General features: G+C 37.0%; 1 protein-coding gene across 4 annotated transcripts in view; it reads right to left on the bottom strand.

Annotated features, from left to right (window-relative positions):
• Positions 1–16,950, bottom strand: part of PKN2 (protein kinase N2) — a 150,814-nt gene extending 133,864 nt beyond the window's left edge. For 3 of the 4 annotated variants that reach the window (XR_010117462.1, XM_063625331.1, XM_063625330.1), the window contains exon 1: positions 16,532–16,657. Coding sequence is in view for 3 of the 4 variants with exons in the window: in XM_063625331.1 (XP_063481401.1) it covers positions 16,532–16,579 (48 nt within the window). In the remaining variant the exon portion in view is untranslated. Of the gene's footprint in view, positions 1–16,531 lie in introns of all 4 variants that reach the window. The other variant, XM_063625329.1, reaches the window with a different exon arrangement.
• Positions 16,951–17,195: the final 245 nt, after the last annotated feature.

The raw sequence follows: 17,195 nt of genomic DNA, 5'->3' as shown, positions 1-17,195 counted from the left end.
TCCTGACCTCAGGTGATCCACCCGCCTCGGCCTCCCAAAGTGCTAGGATTACAGGCATGAGTCACTGCACCCAGTCTCAACTGAGTTATTTTAATAATTAAGTAACATTATCATTTGTTTTTAATAATAAACACTACTATTATTATCTACTTCTGTTGTGTCTGGTGACAGCTCCTTCTGCTGGTAAAAAAAATCTCAGTCTGAGATGTGGGAATTCAATTATTATATGACTTAAGGTGATAAAATTATGTACCTGCCAAGGGAAAAATGATATACTGCAGTTCTGCTCCCTCATAAATACCAAAACAAAAGCAGAGAAAATTTAAGTAACAAATTAAAATTGGAAGATTTTCAGACATTATACTGTTATTTATTCAACAAACATTAATCAGCAGCCACTGTCAGACAGAAGTGAATACTTCCTTTGCCCTCTGAAGGTTTGTTGAAAACCACTGAAAAGAGGCAGATAAATAGAAGAAAAGGCATGCAAATTTATTTGATCACAGTTTTACGTGACATGAAAGCCTTCAGAATGAAGAACCAAAAATACAGGGGAAACTGTCCGTTTTTATGCTTAGGTTCAACAAAGTATGGACAGCCGTGTAGAAACGTGATTGGACAAAAAGGGAATGATCTAATGTTAATAGACTGAGTGGGGAAACCATGCAAGACTTGTCTCATTCTTTTGTGTTTGTGTGCCTGAGTATGTATGCTTTACTTTTGGGTATGGAGAAGGATTCTAAAATAGGGATCTTATGATCTATGGTCAAACAAAGTAAGTCAGGTAATTTTTTTATGACTGGTGTTACACAAAAAAAAAGGAGGAAAAGTTAGAATAATATTCTTAGGTTTTATGACTGACTTTTTAAAAGGGGTTCTGCATTGTGGAAGACAGCATGGCAATTCCTCAAAGACCTAGAGGCAGAAATATCATTCAACCAGAAATCCCATTACTGGGTATATACCCTAAGGAATATAAATGGTTCTATCATAAAGATACATGTATGTGTATGTTCACTGCAGCACTATTCACAATAGCAAAGACATGGAATCCACCTAAATGCCCATCAATGACAGTCTAGATAATGTAGTACATATACACCATGGAATACTATGCAGCCATGAAAAGGAATGAGATTAGCCAGGCAGTGGCTCATGCCTGTAATTCCAGCACTTTGGGAGGCCAAGGTGGGTGGATCACCTGAGGTTGGGAGTTCAAGACCAGCCTGGCCAAAACAGTGAAACCCTGTCTCTACTAAAAATACAAAAATTAGCTGGGTGTGGTGGCGCATACCTGTAATCCTAGCTACTCGGGAAGCTGAGGCAGGAGAATCGCTTGAACCCAGGAGGCAGAGGTTGCAGTGAGCAAAGATTGCGCCACTGCATTCTAGCCTGGATGACAGAGCAAGACTCCATCTCAAAAATAAAAAATAAAAAATAAAATAAATAAAAGGAACAATATCATGTCCTTTGCAGGGACATAGATGGAGCTGTAAGCCATTATTCTCAGCAAACTAAAGCAAGAACAAAAAACCAAATACCGTTGTGTTCTCACTTCTAAGTGGGAGCTGAATGATGAGAACACACGGACTCATCGAGGGGAACAATACACACTGGAGCCTACTGGAGGATGGGGGATGAGGGCAGGGAGAGCATCAGGAAGAATAGCTAATGGATGCTTAATACTCAGGTGATGGGATGATCTGCAGAGCGAACCACCATGGCACATGTTTACCTATGTAACAAACCTGCACATCTTGCACATGCACCCCAGAACTTGAAAGTTGGAAATTTTTAAAAAAGGGAAAAAAATTAAAATTACATTATTCTAGCCTATACGCAAAAAAAAAGATATTTATGTAATTAAAAATACATTTGCAAAAAGGCAGTGAATGGGCTGCACAATAAAATATATACATCTGAAGTTAGTGAGCCAAAAGAAAAATAAAGGCAATCTCCCAAAACAGAGAAAATTTAAAGAAATAAGAAATATTAAGGTAAGTTTAAAGACATAGAAAACAGTCCAGGTGATCCAACCTACGTTCATAAAGCGTTTAAGAAAGATGTTGTAGGAACTATGCAGAAGAGGGGTTAGGGAGAAAAAGAAAGAGAGAAACGGGAAAGAAGGAAGGAAGGAAATAATATAATAGAAATAGAAACCTTGTCAATGTAAAAACAATACAATGCAATAAATAAAATCAGTGCAAGGGAAGTGAGAAGTGGAAGTGTACTGAAACTCTCATTTTTGTGCAGAGTTAATAGATGCTATGGCTCTACAAATCAAAACATAGTCGTAAAGGAAACTACCAGAAAAAAACTAAAAATAATAATGTAACTAACACATTTAGGAAATGAAGAAGGAAAAACAGAAGTTTGTTAAATGTCTTTTGTAAATCACTTATAAATCACTAGGTTAATGCGTATGGTCTAAAGTTGATAAATCAAAAATTTTAAATTATAATGTCAATTCCAGAAATAATAAAGGGCGATGTGACTACTTCTGGGGAGTAGGACTAACTGAAGAGAAAGTACTAAAGAAGTGGTCTTTACTTCTAATTTTATACATTTCAGTATCTTTTGATTTATCCGTGCATATGTACACATGGATTATTTTCAAAAATTTTTTAAAAGTTAAGCAACGTAAGAGTCTATTAATACTGTCTTTGATGCCTCTAAAAGATTATATAACGAAGCACTTGGTAAAGTCTAGGTCCTTCCAGAATTGACTTCACCAAGTGCTAACATTAATGTGTTAGCTTTTATCAAAGATTGCTTTGAAAAACAACCATAAAGAATATTTTCTTGTTTACTGTAAAACTGTTGTTGAGGACATTGTTTATGCATGAGTCATCGTTCATTGTACAGGGGGGTCCTTGAGTGAATCTCTTTCAAGGACAGTGCTAAATAAAGCTTGCTTCTGCTGGGGAAGAAAGAAAACGGTGGTGGCGGTTCTGGTTTCTATGACCCACTTTTAAAAAGATGGATTCTAGTTTATATGGCTAGCCTTGGAGGAAAAATAAAACTGAGAGACAAGAGGACAAAAAAAGGTTAAAAAATAAAACAGCCCTTTTGTTTCTGAGACTACTTCTAAGACCTTCATTGCAGAGTATTGTTTTCTGAGTCTCAACACTGCTATGTGCAAGTTACTTTCTTCAGGACTAAAGAGCTAAAGGGGTAAAAGATGAAGATTAAAAATATAGTCCTTTCCTTCAAAGATTTTAAGCATTAAGCCTAGAAGAGAAAATGAAGTAGGATACAAACAACTACAGTACAATGCAATATATAATAAATGTCATGAGATAGAAAATATTCTTAAGTTTTGAGGAGAGACTGGACATGAGTAGGGGGAAAATAAGGAAAAAAATAAATAAGCAAAATTTGAATTTGGCCTTGAAGTATTCCAGTTGATAGAATGTAGTAAAAACACAGGTGAGGAAAAATCACTAATCATAGTATGCCTGAAAAAATAAGCTGCTTACATGAGTAAGACTTAAGAATGAAAAGTATTTTGGGGCTACAACAATGACAGCTTGGATTGCCTAGCTAAGGAATTAGGACTATATCCCCCAGGCATTAAGGAGTCACTGAATGCTAAGGTCAAATTCTGAATCTAGCAATTGTACATAGTTTAAATAACAGCAGAACAAGGCAAAAGAGGTAGAGGTAAAATGTCAAGATATGATAATCATCCAAATGACAATGAAGGCCCACACTTAGACAATGGCAAAGTAATGAATGAATTCAAGACACAGAAGTAGAAGAAACAACTGAAGAGACTGAAGCAACAGTCAAATAAAAGTGACTAGCAGACTTCTAGCAGCCAGGGGAAGAATAGCTTTTGGAAATTTAGAGAAGTCAGGTCTGGCAGATTGGTCATATAATTTTTTAAAAAATCTGTTCATTTATTTATTCAAGCATTTATTAAGCATAAACTATATGTCAGCTGCTAGGGACATAAAGAGGAGTAAGACCTAGTTCCTGTCTTGAAAGTAGTAAAGACATGTAACAATTAACATATTGATATATTCAATAACAGGAGCTGTAAAATCGGAGACTAATTTGCAAATGTATCAAAACGCTTCATGACCAATTCCCTAAATTTATTAATCAAAAATATATCTTAAGTAAAACTTTTCTTTATTAGATATATTCATATATTCAATGAATATGATTTTCTTATCAGAATTTTAAGGATTGTCCAATTTGTCAAATGCTGTTCAGACAGACAAGCAATATTAGTATTCTTAAAACCAGAATCAGCATATGCAAAGACACGGAGTGTGGTTCAAAGAAATGTAAATAGTTTAATATTCCAGAGTGTACGATAAATAGGGAGAAAAATCAGAAAAAATTGGGGTCAGATGATGAAAAGTATAAATATATTTTATTCTATAATCAATGGAAAGTAACTGAAACATTTAAGCAGGAGAAACCCTAGAATTCTCAACCTAGAATCCCTTTTCAGAAAATAGTCTGTCGCAACCTCACAAGAGGTTTCTTGAAGCCATATTGATACTAGAGAATCTCATCCCTCCATTGCCATAGTTAGCTGGATCAGGGACACATGTTCCACTGACTAAAGCCACTCAGATTTTCTCAACTAAGAATTTAAAACTGTGACATATAGCAACTCAGTCAGCTGTGGTCTATGTGCACTGAACTTGTAGTTAATGTAAATTTAGAAGTTAGGAGTGCAACTTGGAGACCACAGGCAAGGAGAGCAAAGAGAACGAGTGAGTATACAGAGATATAAAGCAGTACACATACTTAAAGAAAAGAGAACATGTAGCCCTAGAAAGAAAACATCCAGTTTCCTGTTTAGTACTCATGGGATCTGGCTATACATCTTACCCTTAAGTGATACATCCCCATAGCTTTTCAAAAAAATCCAATTTCTGCTTAGGCTAATTTAAGTGGGTTTCTATTTTCTGCAACTGTTACTGAGTAAGGTTTTTGGTGGTTAATCAGATTCTGGTGGTTAATCTGAAGGATAAATTAAAGGGAAAATAGGCTAGAAATAGGTGGAACATTTAAGATAGAAAAAGAGTTACCAAACAAAAGCAGTAGTAACAAACAGAGGCAGGTATGTTGAAAGAAAAGTAACCAATATAGTGCAGGGTCCTCAAAGCTTAATTAACAAGTTTCAGGAAGCTGGAGCAGTATCAATCGCATCTAAAGACTAGAAGTAACAGAATGTCATGATACCTTTAAGAAAACCACTTTGACAGAATAATGAGACAGAAGTCATATATGAGCAAGCTAAATAAACAGTAGACAAGGCAACTAAGAAATTTCTTATAAAAAGAAAGAAATTTGAGGGTACAACAGTATTAAAGAGTATAACAAAAACATGAGAGATGTGAACTTATTTTTAAGCCAAGAGCCAGTGGATAATGCAAAGCCCCACCCTGCAAAAGAATAAAACATGATACTCCAGAGGAAGCAAAAGCCCAGGAAAGTATAACCTTACCAAGAAGCAATTTTTCCTTAAAATTCAGTAGAAATAAAAAGGATGGCTAACATTCCAAGAAATTTGAAAAACCTGAGGAAACTCACCTGGTTGAACAACACGTATCACTACATAGAGATCAGTGATATGCTGAGAACAAAAGAGCAGGAGTAGGTTGGATGACAGAAAACAACATAAAAAGTTGGAGCCACAACTGGAGAATGGGATGGGTGTCAACAAGAGTTAAGACAAGGATGACCTTTACCGACCCAAAGCTTCAGGAGATAAAAAAAAAAAAAGAACCACAAATTGATATAATAAGGAAAAGGTGAGGTATTACTGAGCTAGGTAAAGATAAGTTCAGGTATAGTTCAAAACATAACCTAGCATGATGTAACTCTAACTGGCAAAAATTTATCAAATTTGATTAATCAAATATGATTAATCTTAATTAATCATATTTGATTAATTTTTGCAAGTTAGAGTTAGGCTAATAAAGCTATTTGTAGATGTGTCTATCCTAAAAGCTGAAAAGTGCTCTATTTTAAATTTGCATTATAAAGAAGTCTGATAGACATTTGAATTTTTTTTTTGAGATGGAGTCTCGCTCTGTCACCTAGGCTGGAGTGCAGTGGCACGATCTCGACTCACTGCAAGCTCCGCCTCCCTGGTTCACGCCATTCTCCTGCCTCAGCCTCCAGAGTAGCTGGGACTACAGCGGCCCGCCACCACGCCCGGCTAATTTTTTGTATTTTTAGTACAGACGGGGTTTCACCGTGATCTCAATCTCCTGACCTCATGATCCACCTGCCTCGGCCTGCAAAATGTTTTTAAACATTAAAATAACTCAGACCTATCTTCATATTCAAAAATCAATGCTATTAAATAAACAGAAATGAGATGCCATGATACACTTATTAGAATGACCAAAATCCAGAACACTGACAACACCAAATACTGGAGATGGTGTGGAACAACAAAAACTCTTATTGTTGGTAGGAATACAAAATAGTTCAGGCACTCTGGAGGGCAGTTTGGGAGTTTCTTACAAATCTAAATATATTCTTACCATACAATTGGACACCCTGGTATTTAACCGAAGGAGTTGAAAAGTTGCCTCCACACAAAAACTTGCATAGGATGTCTATAGCATTTTATTCATAACTGCCAAAACAGAAGCAACCAAGATGTCCTTCAGTAGGTGAATGAACTGGGGTACATACAGACAATGAGATATTATTCAGCACTAAAAAGAAATAAGCTATCAAGCTATGAAAAGACATGGAGAAAAATTAAATGCTTATTTCTAAGTGAAAGAAACCGATGTAAAATGGCTACACACTGTATGATTCCAACCGCATGAGATTTTCCCAAAGGCAGAACTATGGAAACTGTAAAAAGATCAGTGGTTGCCAGGGGATGGAGGAGAGGGAAGGATGAATAGGTGGAGCACAGAGAATTAGCTTAGTGCAGTGACACTATTCTGTATGATACTATGATGCTGGATACATGTCATTATACACTTGTACAAACCCACAGAATGCACAACACCAAGATGTGTGCACTCTGGGCTCTGGATGATGATGATGTGTCAATATAGGTTCGTCAACTGTAACAAATGTACTCTTGTGGAGGATGTCGATAATGCATATGTACATATGTAGGGACGCAGGTATTTGAGAAATCTCTAGACCTTCCTCTCAGTTTTGCTGTGGACCTAAAACTGCTTTAAAAAAAATGAAGTCTATTAAAAAACAACAAATCCAGATAAACTGACTTAAATCTAAAAAATAAAACTGCAAGATTCTTAGGAGCAAATTTGGGTAGCTATCTTTTAAACCCAGGATAGGGAATAATTTATTTAAAAGGGCATGAAAAGCAATTACAGTAAGTCCTCACTTAACACTGTTGATGGGTTCTTGGAACTGTGACTCTAAGAGAAACAACGTGCTGCAGGTCCTTTAATAATGCTGTTTTGCTCAATATCATTTCTTTTCTTTTCTTTTTTTGAGACAGGGTCTCACTATGCTGCCGAGGTTAGAGTGCAATGACACGATTCCAGCTCAGTGCAGCCTTAACTCTTGGGCTGAAGTCATTCTCTCACCTTCACCTCCAAAGTAGCTGGGACTACAGGTGTGCATCACCACTTCTGGCTAATGTTTCATTGTTTATAATATCATTTCCTAAGAACATTGAGGAGAAAAAAGAAACTGGTTTCATTATAAGTTGTTTTGCTTAAAGTCAGTTTCCAAGAACCCATCAATGACATTGTGAGGACTTACTGTATGATAAACAATGGACAAATTTGACTTAAGAATTTTTTTGTATCAAAAGATGCACAGCAATGACAAAAACTGTATTTAGGATTCCGAGTTTGTAAATACTAGTAAACTGCGCAGAGATTAATATATTGCTTTATATCCAGTATTAAATCTGATCAACTCCAGCATTTTAATGGCAAGCTATGAAAATACCTAAGTAACTGACTCAAATAATCTTACAGAATATACTGCCCTTTAAACAAAATAATTATTATTAATGACTAATAATAAGTAGTTTGTAACAGAGAGATATGGAATTGGAAAATAAGCAACTGATGAAGTGTATGTATAATTTTTGCTATTTCTTTGCTTCTGAATTTACTCGTTAACTAAATCAACCTAGCATTTGGGTGCCTAGTATGTGTGAAGCAATACAGTATTTTATACAACTTCCCATGGTTGTTCATTTGGATCGTTTACAAATCCTCAGGCCATAAACTATTAATATAACTCTACCCTTTCTATACAAAATGTACAATATATATTAAATACAAGCCTGTTGATAATAATGATGTAAATTATTCCGAATATTTGCCAGAGAAGGTAGAAGCATTTAAAACTGTCCCTCCCACACAACTCCCATAAAAGAAAGTGAAAAAGTTAGGAACTGAAAGAAGACATTCACAATGTACACAGAGGATTAACATAAGCAATATAAACAACTCTTATAAACTAGTAAGAAAAACAAAAATAGGCAAGAGACATAAATAGGAATTTCACTGAAGAAGCCACGTAAAAAGGCCGACAAACATAGAAAGAAGTGTTCTACATCAGTGATAACCAGGAAAATGCACATCAAGACCCCAATAAGGCAACATTTTACACCCTTATGATTTGTAAAACTTAAAAAGAGAATATCAAGTGTTGGAGAGGATGGATAACCAAAGGATCTTTTATTTCATACATTGCTAATATGAATATAAATTGGTGCAACCATATTGAAAGTTCTGCATCATCTCTTAAGTTGAACATTCACCTACCCTGTGAGGCAGCAGTACTCCCTCTAGGTATATAATAGGAACTGTGGCACATGCACAGTAGGAAACATGCAGACTGTCCATAGGATCTTTGCTTATAATTACAAACAAAACAAAACAAAAAACAGAAAATAACTGCCAACAAGGGAGAGTAGATAAATATCCAAATATCCACCAAAGGAGAGTTAATGAATATTTTACTCAATGAAATATTATATAGCAATTTAAATGAATGACTATAGCAACATGCAAAAATGGGGATAAATCTTATTTATAACAGGTGAAAAATCAAGTTCAAAAAGATTCACCACAATTCTGTACAAACAACTAAAAGACGTTATTTATATGTCCAACTAAACTATACACAGAAGTCTCTTTTATCCACCGAGAGACCTTCAGTAAATGCCTAAAAAACCACGAACAGTACTAAACTCTATTTACACTTTTCCTTTAACATACATACTTATGCTAAAGTTTAATTTATAAATTAGGCACAGTAAGCGATTAACAATAACTAATAATAAAATAGAACAATTATAACTATACTGTAATTACAGTTATGAGTGTGGTTTCTCTCAAAGTATCTTAGTACTTATAAATATCTTATAGTACTATACTGTACTCACCTATTTTTGGACCACAGTTGACCATGGGTAACTGAAACCGTGGATAAGAAGGGACTACTATATAAGGAAGAGAATGAACACGACTCAAAAATGATGACCTAGATGACAAGAAGGTGGAAACAGAGGGATAGAATAGAGGAAAACTATACGTAGGTTAAAGTTCCTAGCTTTTTTTGAGAGAGGGGGAGTGGTGGTCCATGAGTACTTATTAAAATGATTGACAGACAGATAGATAGGTGATTAATCCAATGCAGTGTGCCTGATGTTTAATAAATTTTTTAAAAATCCAAAAGTTGCATAAAATTTGTTCAATGAAAATTCTGAAACAGGGAGAACAAACACCTCCTTAGAGAATCCGTAAGGTAGCAACTACAGGGAAGGGGAAACAATATGATTAATGTGTAAAACATATGATACTCAGGCCAGGCACAGTGGCTCACATCTGTAATCCTAGCACTTTGGGAAGCCAAGGCAGGTGGATTGCTTGAGTCCAGCAGTTCAAAACCAACCTGGGCAACATGGCAAAACCCCGTCTCTCCAAAAAAATATAAAAATCAACCATGCATGATGGCTCACACCTGTAGTACCAGCTACTTGGGAGACTGAGATGGGCGAATCACTTGAGCCCAGGAGGCAGAGGCTGCAGTGAGCCGACATCACATCACTGCACTTTTCAAGCTGGGTGACAGAGCGAGATCCTCTCTCAAAAATAAAAATAAAAATAAAATACATAAAAAACTCTCAGCACATGTATTGTGTGGTATGTCTTCTATAATCAAAAATAAATCCCAAATTTTGTCATAACTACATTCCATTAAATTAAGGTACTTATGAGCCAGGGCAGTAAAACTTTCACCAATTTGATAAGTCACTGACAAATTTCTAAAAGAGATAAATCCTAACAATATTATATAAGTCTTGTATATCCACTCATCTTTATGAGGCACTTCAACACTACCTTCACATCTAAGGTGTTTACTGTCATCAAGTACACTGTCCCATGCTTTCTTGATCTTCATTTTTTACAGGCAATATTTATGTATATAATGTTACACAAATTTCATTTTTGTGATTGCAAAAAAAACCAAGTATGATAATAGAGCTAGTTTCAAACAAGATTTCATCAGATAAAATTAAGAGAAGCTAGACATGCATCAAGATAAAGGTTCTCTATTTCTGTTTCATTAAGGAATTACTTTTTCATTAGTATATTTTTCCCACTCTAAATTTTAAATCTTTTTAAAGCTTTTAACTAGTTTTCAACTTTGCTGTCAAGTTTGAACTCTGCTGTATATCAAAAGTTGATCATATTAAATGTCATATACTGTAGAGTAAAATTGGTATTTGAAACAATCTAGACATTTGACAATTATCAGCACAGTATATTTTATGAGGTAATAATGTAGAATTAACTGTTTTATTCAGATACCATTTATGGTATGAAAGTAACATTATTTTAGGTGATGTTTACAAACTACTACTTTATTTGTTTAAAAGTAAACATGCTTCTAATGAATGGCATGAAAATTTACCATTGCCAAATTCGAAAAGCAGAAATAAGAGAGCCCAAGGAATCAGATGCTAAGCTCTGGGATAAAGAGATGATGTCTAGAAGATGCCCCTACTTCTCCCTACTTCAACACTATGTGAATGGTAGGAATTGCATGATACTAGACCTAATCTCTATTACACTAATGAGAGATGACAAAAAAATCCATTTTAGAGCCATCATTTAGTAACACTAGTTTTAACACAGAGTTTTATCTTGGTAGTCAAGAAATATTTGTAAAGTTATTTAGTATGTTTAATTCAGCAAAGTATGCGCTGCAAATTACAAACATTGTGGTAGTCTATAAGAGCAGCAACAATCAAACCTAAGCTGGAAAAACACACTGTATTGCTATATTATTCAAAGAAATTGTTGCTATACTTCATTACTATTACTAAATCCATACTACTGCACTTTTCTTTGAGACAGGTTCTCGCTCTGTCACCAAGGCTGGAGTGCAGTCGCGTGCTCTCAGCTCACTGCAACCTCCGCCTCCTGAGTTCAAGTGATTCTTGTGCCTCAGCCTCCCAAGTAGTTGGGATTACAGGCACACATCACCACACTTGGCTAATTTTTGTATTTTTAGTAGAGACAGGGTTTCACCATGTTGTCCAGGCTAGTCTCGAACTCCTGACCTCAGGTGATCCGCCTGTCTCAGCCTCCCAAAGCACTGGAATTACAGGTGTGAGCCACCATGCCCAGCCTGCACTTTTCTCTTAATAAAGCAGCGACTCACAATTGAAATATTTTGAGATTAACAAAAGGCAATAAAAGCTAATTAGATCCACTCATCTAGAACCAGTGGCAAGAAAAATTTTTTAACCTACTATGATTTCTACCTTAAAATTCTCTGAGCTTCATTTTTCTTCAAAATTCTAGTAAGTAAAATGAGAGGAAGAAAAAAAGAAAAAATGGACTCTACAGCCATGGGACTTTTAGGTGGGAAAAATCTGTCAGTCTCTAAGTGACAGAACTATGAGCAACTTTTATTTTCTTTTGTGCTTTTCCACATTTTCTGGATTTTCTGTAATACATATGTATTACATTTCTAATTTGAAAACAATGTAAAGTCTGTCTTAACTACCCTGCTTACCTTCTCATACTACCGTCCCCCAAACCACCCTAAAATTTTAATCCTCCCAACTCAGACCTTCCACTTTCCAGTGTCACTGCAAAATTAGATGCCACCTTCTAATTTTCCATTTAATGAGTAAACTACCAGTGTGCTATATGGAAGAATGATGTAACTACTATAGAAATATCTTTTGTACTTTTAAAGGGAATATTTTTGGGAGAAGGGATTAGAAATGTAAATTAAAGAAAACTACGTAATTTCATATGTCAAAGATTATAATGAACTTCTCTTAAAATAATCTAGACATCCCTCTTCCTACATGACAAATGGAGCCCTCTCATCAATGTATTGAGCACCTACTAAGTGTCAAACACAGAGCTAGGTTACATATGAGTATAAAATTTTAAAGCAAAGCATAGTCTACAGAGTAATGTTAAATCTTTTGGGAAGTTTTGGGCAAGCATCTGACACCTTTCATTAGAAACAGTAATTCTTAATGAAGAAACCCTGTAAAAAGATTATTTGTACTATTATTCTTTGTGAAATATTAGACTGTATCTAAAATAATAAAACACTGCTAAATTATAGACTACCAAGTGGAATGTAGAAATCATTTTTCCTTGTTACAGATGGAGCTAACAAGTAGTGTAAAGTTAATGTTGGTTAATTACATTTTTGGCCAATTTGTAGAAAGTTCATACAACTATAATATTAGATGCAAAACATTTATAGTTCCCCAGAACTGTGGCAATTTAAAGAATGGTGTAGTGGGGCCGGGCACGGTGGCTCACACCTGTGATCTCAGCACTTTGGGAGGCTGAGGCAGGCGGATCACGAGGTCAGGAGTTCAAGACCAGCCTGGCCAACATAATGAAACCCCGTCTCTACTAAAAATACAAAAAATTAGCCGGGCGTGGTGGCAGGTGCCTGTAATCCCAGCTACTGGGGAGGCTGAGGCAGGATAATCGCTTGAACCTGGGAGGCGGAGATTGCAGTGAGCAGAGATCGCACCACTGTACTCTAGCCTGGGTGACAGTGTGAGACTCCATCTCAAAAAAAAAAAAGAATAGTGTAGTGGGAAACATACAGACCTGGGTTCAAACTCAGACACACAATGTAACCATGAGCAATTTATTTAACATTCTTGAACTTAAGTTTCCTGATCCATAACATGGAAATAACACCTACCTTATTGGATTGTTGTGAAGATCAAATAAGGTGTATAGGATACTAAGTACAATGTCTGATATATAGCAAATAATTTTTAAAATGTTATTTGTACTCTCTTATAATTATCTTCTAGTACAATTATCTATACTCTCTTCTGGAAAGCAAAAACCTATCTTGTCATCTTTATATCCTCCAATATAGCTTTGGTAGATACTACATAACTGGTGAAATTAACCCCTGTAATTTAAGGGTAACTATCTCAACTTTCCACTTGAGCAAGTTACCTCTATCTAAATAAAATCTGCTGAGAATGGAATTAAAGATTCCCAGACCAACACTTTATTGGGCATTTTGATGAAGAAAATGAATCTCCAATAATCAACAAGGTAGCTTTATTAGTACACTGCTCAATATTTGGTCTGCATTCTACAAAATTACCATTTTAGCCAACACTTTCATTTTGAGATTCTTTACAGTTTTCATTAATCCAGGTTTCTTGGAAATAAACTTTAGTTTCTTTGGCATTGCAAAAATGTCTAAGTTTTCTGCTATACTTCAAATAAAAAAATAAAGAGAATGCAACGCAACAAATTAGTTATGAGATAAAAATTAGAAATTGGCCATTTTAAACAGCCGATTTTTATTTTTACTACAGTAAATATTCTTCCTTATACCTTGAAACCTCTAGCCACCAAAGTTTACATAGTTTATTAATGCTTCCTTGTTGAATAAGCCTCCTGAATTACTAGCAATACTTAAAAACATTACTCCATGCTATTACAGTAATTAACAAGACAGAATACTGTAGTTTCAGATTTTCTTACTTTGCCTTTCCATGACCAAAAGCCAATTCCAGCTCAAGCAATGGAGTATTTCAATTCTACAATTTGAAAAAATAATGAAAAGCTGGATATATTTCTAAATAAATATCAATTTCATTAAAGCTAGGTTGTAATATGTAACTTTCCGAGTAAAACAAGTATTCCTGAGACAGGATACATAGCAAAGTAACAGTTTTAACCATTAAATACATCTTAAAACTGGCTACAAAACTTCTTAAATACTTAAAATCTGTATGGCAGAGAAGAATTAAGAACTTCATATTAAACAGTACTTCAGTCTAAATTCAAACAAGAAGCTTTTTAAAAAAGTGAAATCTTGAAACAAAAGTTTAATAAATACTTGGTTACTGTACACTGTTTCAGGACCTAATGAAATAAAATGTTTGAATAGATGGAAATATTTGGAGAAGCAAACTTTATGACTATTTATCTTTAAGTGTTGATATAAGTAATAGTCTCAAACATTTTAATAAACACGATAAAGTTTAAATGCAGTAACTTTTATCAAAACTGGGAGTCAAATAAACCAAGAAAATGACTTGGATATATGACAACCTATAAGGTAATACTTAAAAAAAACTATTCTTTTTCTGGAAGGGGTTATATTTCAGTTTATCTAGAAGTTTAACTTCAGGTGTTCCTCTATTTTGGTCGTATTCCTAAGTCATCATATTTAAAATTTCTTCCTTCTTTGCTTGCTTCCTTGTTATTATCAAAATTGATCTTATTAATTAAAAGATCCTAAATGTTATATTTTAATATACATGAAAATATATTTTCAGTTCCAGTGCCAAAGTAGGTGTCTTTTATGCCAACTTTCTATAAAATACAAGTACCAATGCCAAATATAACTCTAACACTGCTCAATTCAAAAGAAAACTGACCCTACCATCTTTCTCAATCAAAACCAAAGTATGTTTTTCATGGTTCAAGACCAGGCAATGTAAAGTATTTCTGACTTGCCTCACATAATCTTCATTTTAAAAGCTCATGTAAATTATTTATTATTAATAAAATAGTAAATTCCATTCATTTAGCAAATGTGGTATGCTGTAAGATCTGCTTATAAAAGGCTAACTGTAATTAAAATATTACATAGCAACATTTTCAATTATATGAAATTCAGCTTTGCATTACCAAAGGATTCTAAAAATGTGCAACACTGCATTGGTATACATAGTTAAAATCTCTATTTTTGTGGAGGAAATATCAACTATTATACCAACGTTTTCAAGCTTACGTCTGACTGCACAAGAAACCAAACTTATAAAGAAATTTCTTAAAAAGTATATTTAAACAAGAAATTTAGATGCAGTCGCAATACTTAATTTTGACATCATCAAGAATCAACTCTTCAGAGTTTCTTGATTTAGTCTTTTTTTAAAAAAAATTAACTGTCCAACACACAAAAAGAAATGCAGGCATGCTATTTTTTTCTCCTAATTCCCATCTACAATCTTCGAGTAGCTAAAAGATAACTATATTAAAATAAAGCAAAATAACTTTTAAGCCAAAAAACAAACACCTCTGGAACACTCCCAAGTAATGAAAAACCCGACAGGGCAGCTTAAGTCCCCATGTACACCATAGAGATCTAAAAACAAAAATCGTGCCTACATCATCAAATATTTATCTGGAAATGGGAAATAATATTGCTACTCGACATGGACTTAACTAAGCCATCTATCTTGCTCTCATCTTTTGCAGACATGTGGTGCCCAATGTTTTCCCTTGGTCGACCGCTTTCTCATTAGTAAACAACTTATGCAGCTCTTTCTCTGGTGCTCAAATGAGGGGAAAAATGAAAGTCTGAAAAGCATCAGCATCTGAGCTCCCGGATCCGGGCAGAGGTAGCCGAGAAAGGCACCACGTATTTATCACTCGGTTAAAAAAATAAGAAAAGAAAAGAAAAGAAAAAGATAACCCTCAAACTAGAGGATAGAAACTGTCACCTGAAGAGGGTTGGTGAAGTGAAGCAAGCATTTGGTGAGACTCGTTTTTTAAAAAAAACTTGTCTAGAGGCTAGAAGTTACGGGGGCGCTCTTTGTGCGGAGTCTGAGGGGAGGGGGAGGGACAAGAAAACAGCTTGGGAGTCATTCAAAGGAGTTTAAGGAGCGGTGTACGGAGGAAAGGCGGGGCGGGGCCCGGCCGCGCGAAGGGAGGGGGCGACAAGGGCGTTCGCGGGTAGCTCTGACACCGAGGGAGGGGGCGACGGGCCGGCCTCTCCGGGGACCGGGCGAGAGCAGGCTCCCGCTGCAGCAAGGCTGCAGAGATGGGGTCCCCTCTGGTAGGCAGAATCAAACCAAAGCGGTGGCAGGCCAGGGCTTTGGCCGGGGAGAGGGTCCGGCTGCCGAGGGAAGCGGTTCCCCGAGGGAAGCATTTCCCGAGTGACATCCCGGAGTTTCCGCACTTAGCGGGCTAGGGGCGCGGCGGCCGCAGGGCTTTCCTCGGTCCCCGACGCCGCGCGGGGCTCTCTCCCTGTCTCCTCCGCCAGCGCCTCTCGCCAGGGCCGCGGCCCTTACCTGCAGTTCCGTGAGCAGAATCAACCCCCGTTCGGGGTTGGACGCCATTGCGCTCCGGTATGGACTCCACACCTGGACGCGGCCGCCGCTGGCGAAGAGAGAAGGCGGGACCGGGCTCGGAGTGGGGGTGAGGAGAGGGAAGAGAAAGAAAAAAAAAACAACTAGGGATTCATGGAGGCGCAGCCCCTGCTGGAGGCGCGGCTTATTCCGTCGGGTTCATCGAGAGCGGCGGGGAGCGAGGGCACTCGTAGCGGGCTTCCTCTCGCCGCCCGCCGGCCGCCACCCGCCACCGCCGCCCACACCGGAATGTTGGTCTAGTCGCTCCCTGGGCGACGCCAGAATCCGCCTCAAGCTTTTACGTTCGGGGCGCTGCGGCCGCGGATGCAGCTCCTCCTGTCGCACCATTTGGCTGTCACCGCGTCGCAAAAGCGGCCTCACTTGGCGGCTGCCAGCACACGTGACGGCGGCAGCCACTGCCTCTCATCGGGCAGCGAAGGTGGGGCAGAGGGCTTCCCCAGGGCGAGCGCGGGGAGGGGGCGGGGCGTCTTCCGACCTGACTCCGCGCCGAGGGCAGCCATTGGACTCAGCTGGGGTGAAAATAAGGGGAAAGGACTGGGCTGGAGTCTCTGGGGAGGCGGGAAGAGGAAGAAAACACACGCCTACT

This window comes from Symphalangus syndactylus, chromosome 12 (genome assembly GCF_028878055.3).
Source record: "Symphalangus syndactylus isolate Jambi chromosome 12, NHGRI_mSymSyn1-v2.1_pri, whole genome shotgun sequence".
NCBI lineage: Eukaryota > Metazoa > Chordata > Mammalia > Primates > Hylobatidae > Symphalangus > Symphalangus syndactylus.
The sequence above is the reverse complement of the archived record's forward strand: the minus strand, read 5'-3'. Positions and strand labels throughout refer to the sequence as shown.